This window comes from Austrofundulus limnaeus, unplaced genomic scaffold, assembly GCF_001266775.1.
Source record: "Austrofundulus limnaeus strain Quisiro unplaced genomic scaffold, Austrofundulus_limnaeus-1.0 Scaffold869, whole genome shotgun sequence".
Taxonomy (NCBI): Eukaryota; Metazoa; Chordata; class Actinopteri; order Cyprinodontiformes; family Rivulidae; genus Austrofundulus; species Austrofundulus limnaeus.
In genome coordinates this window covers 15820-17472 of record NW_013953271.1, presented here as the reverse complement: position 1 = coordinate 17472, position 1653 = coordinate 15820, and the positions used below count along the sequence as shown (strand labels likewise).

General features: G+C 37.2%; 1 protein-coding gene across 2 annotated transcripts in view; it reads left to right on the top strand.

Moving 5' to 3' along the window:
• Positions 1 to 1653, top strand: part of st3gal5 (ST3 beta-galactoside alpha-2,3-sialyltransferase 5) — a 15290-nt gene that overhangs the window by 759 nt on the left and 12878 nt on the right. For both annotated transcript variants that reach the window (XM_014029216.1, XM_014029215.1), the window contains exon 2: positions 884 to 999. In XM_014029216.1, the coding sequence (XP_013884670.1) occupies positions 968 to 999 (32 nt within the window). In that variant the 5' untranslated portion in view covers positions 884 to 967. The remainder of the gene's footprint in view (positions 1 to 883; positions 1000 to 1653) is intronic.

Here is a 1653-nt window from a genome sequence, read left to right as displayed (position 1 = left end):
CGTTTCGTCTCTCCTCCAAGAGACTTCTTCATCAGACTGAAGAAGTCTCTTGGAGGAGAGACGAAACGTTTCACTAAAGAAGAACCATCCAGAGGACCTACTGATTTTTTTCTACCTGGATGACTGAGATGCATCAGGACATTTACTGTCATTGCATTTTGTTCATATTCTGTGAAAAATAAAATAAATCCCAAGTCTTCTTGAAATTKTTTTGGAACATTTATGTACATGTGTGTMAGGTCTTAGTCAAGACAAAGTCKCAGTTACATCTTCAAGTGGGATAAAGTTTAGTCTTTGAGAGATGGGTCATTATCTAACTGTACATGGGTCAGTGGTGTGAATCACTGTTTCACCCAATAAAGACCGCTGCTCGATTTTCTGTTCGTAGTAAAAATATTGTAGAGGTAGTAAAAATAGGTAGTAAAAGGTAGCAAATTCAACTCTAGGATTCTTGTATAAAKCCTGAACAAAGGTTTCAACGGATGTTTTCAATAATCAAGTGGAAGAAATTTTAATCTAATAAAACATTATTTGACAGTTAATCATAAGTTAATTAACTGTTTGCATCCCTAATTTTTATATTGTTGTGCAACAAAAACCTGAACGTGTACTGTATTTCACTCAAAGCATGATATACTTTATGAGAGCTCATAAGATACATAAATACTTGACTGGTTACTCTGATCTTAAAAATCAACAACCTTTTGTTCCTGCTGGCCACTCCGTGTGCYTTGTTGGTATTTTTCATAGTGCACAGAAAATAAACATCATTGCACAACACGGGTTCTGTACATCACCTGTACAGTTAACAATCTGACTTTCCCACTGGTCTTAAAACTTCACACATGTTGTGATGCTGATGACTGACTCTGTGTGTGTCCAGGACCAGACGCCTGAGGGCCCGAGGGCTTAGTCTCCAGCAGAGAGATCAGAGGAGTTCACAGGATCTAAAGTCAATGAGAACATCATGAGGTTCCCACTCTGCTGGACAGGACACAGGTGAATTTAAACACATCCTCTCTCAGAGCCCAGGTTAGGTAACCATGACTCYGTTCTGTCTGTCCTCTTTTCAAAGCCAGGTCACTCATGGTGCAGTTTGTTGTTTCAGTTTGGAGACTTTGCAGAGATGATTACATTTTTATACACCCATTCTAAGAGGAGTCCATCTGTTCTTTTTTCTGCTAGAGCCATATTTAAAAAAAATCAGGATTAATTGTGGTATTTAGCCAATAACAATTAATATGACAATCCCCTGGAGTCCCTGGACCCCTYCATATCCTAGTCACATGACCAATTTAAARCACTCTAMTGGTCTATCATCTAGTAGTTARGAWGAARTATTTACAGAATTTTAWTTATCATTTTTTAATGTTTGTCATATTTGAAGCGCAGGGACAGATTKATGGAAATAACACCTCAGTCCACCCTGTAGTCTCACAATTAATTTTACCTAAAGAAAATGTTACATTTACATGACATCATGGATCAGTCAGCAGCAGCATCTGATCAATATGTGATCCATGATGTCATGTAAATGTAACATTTTATACATATAGGTCAAATTAATCACTTCAATAAAATAACTTTGTGTGTTTTTGTCACTTTTACAGTGGATTGCATCAACTCTGTTACATCCAGAAGGGAAACTTCACC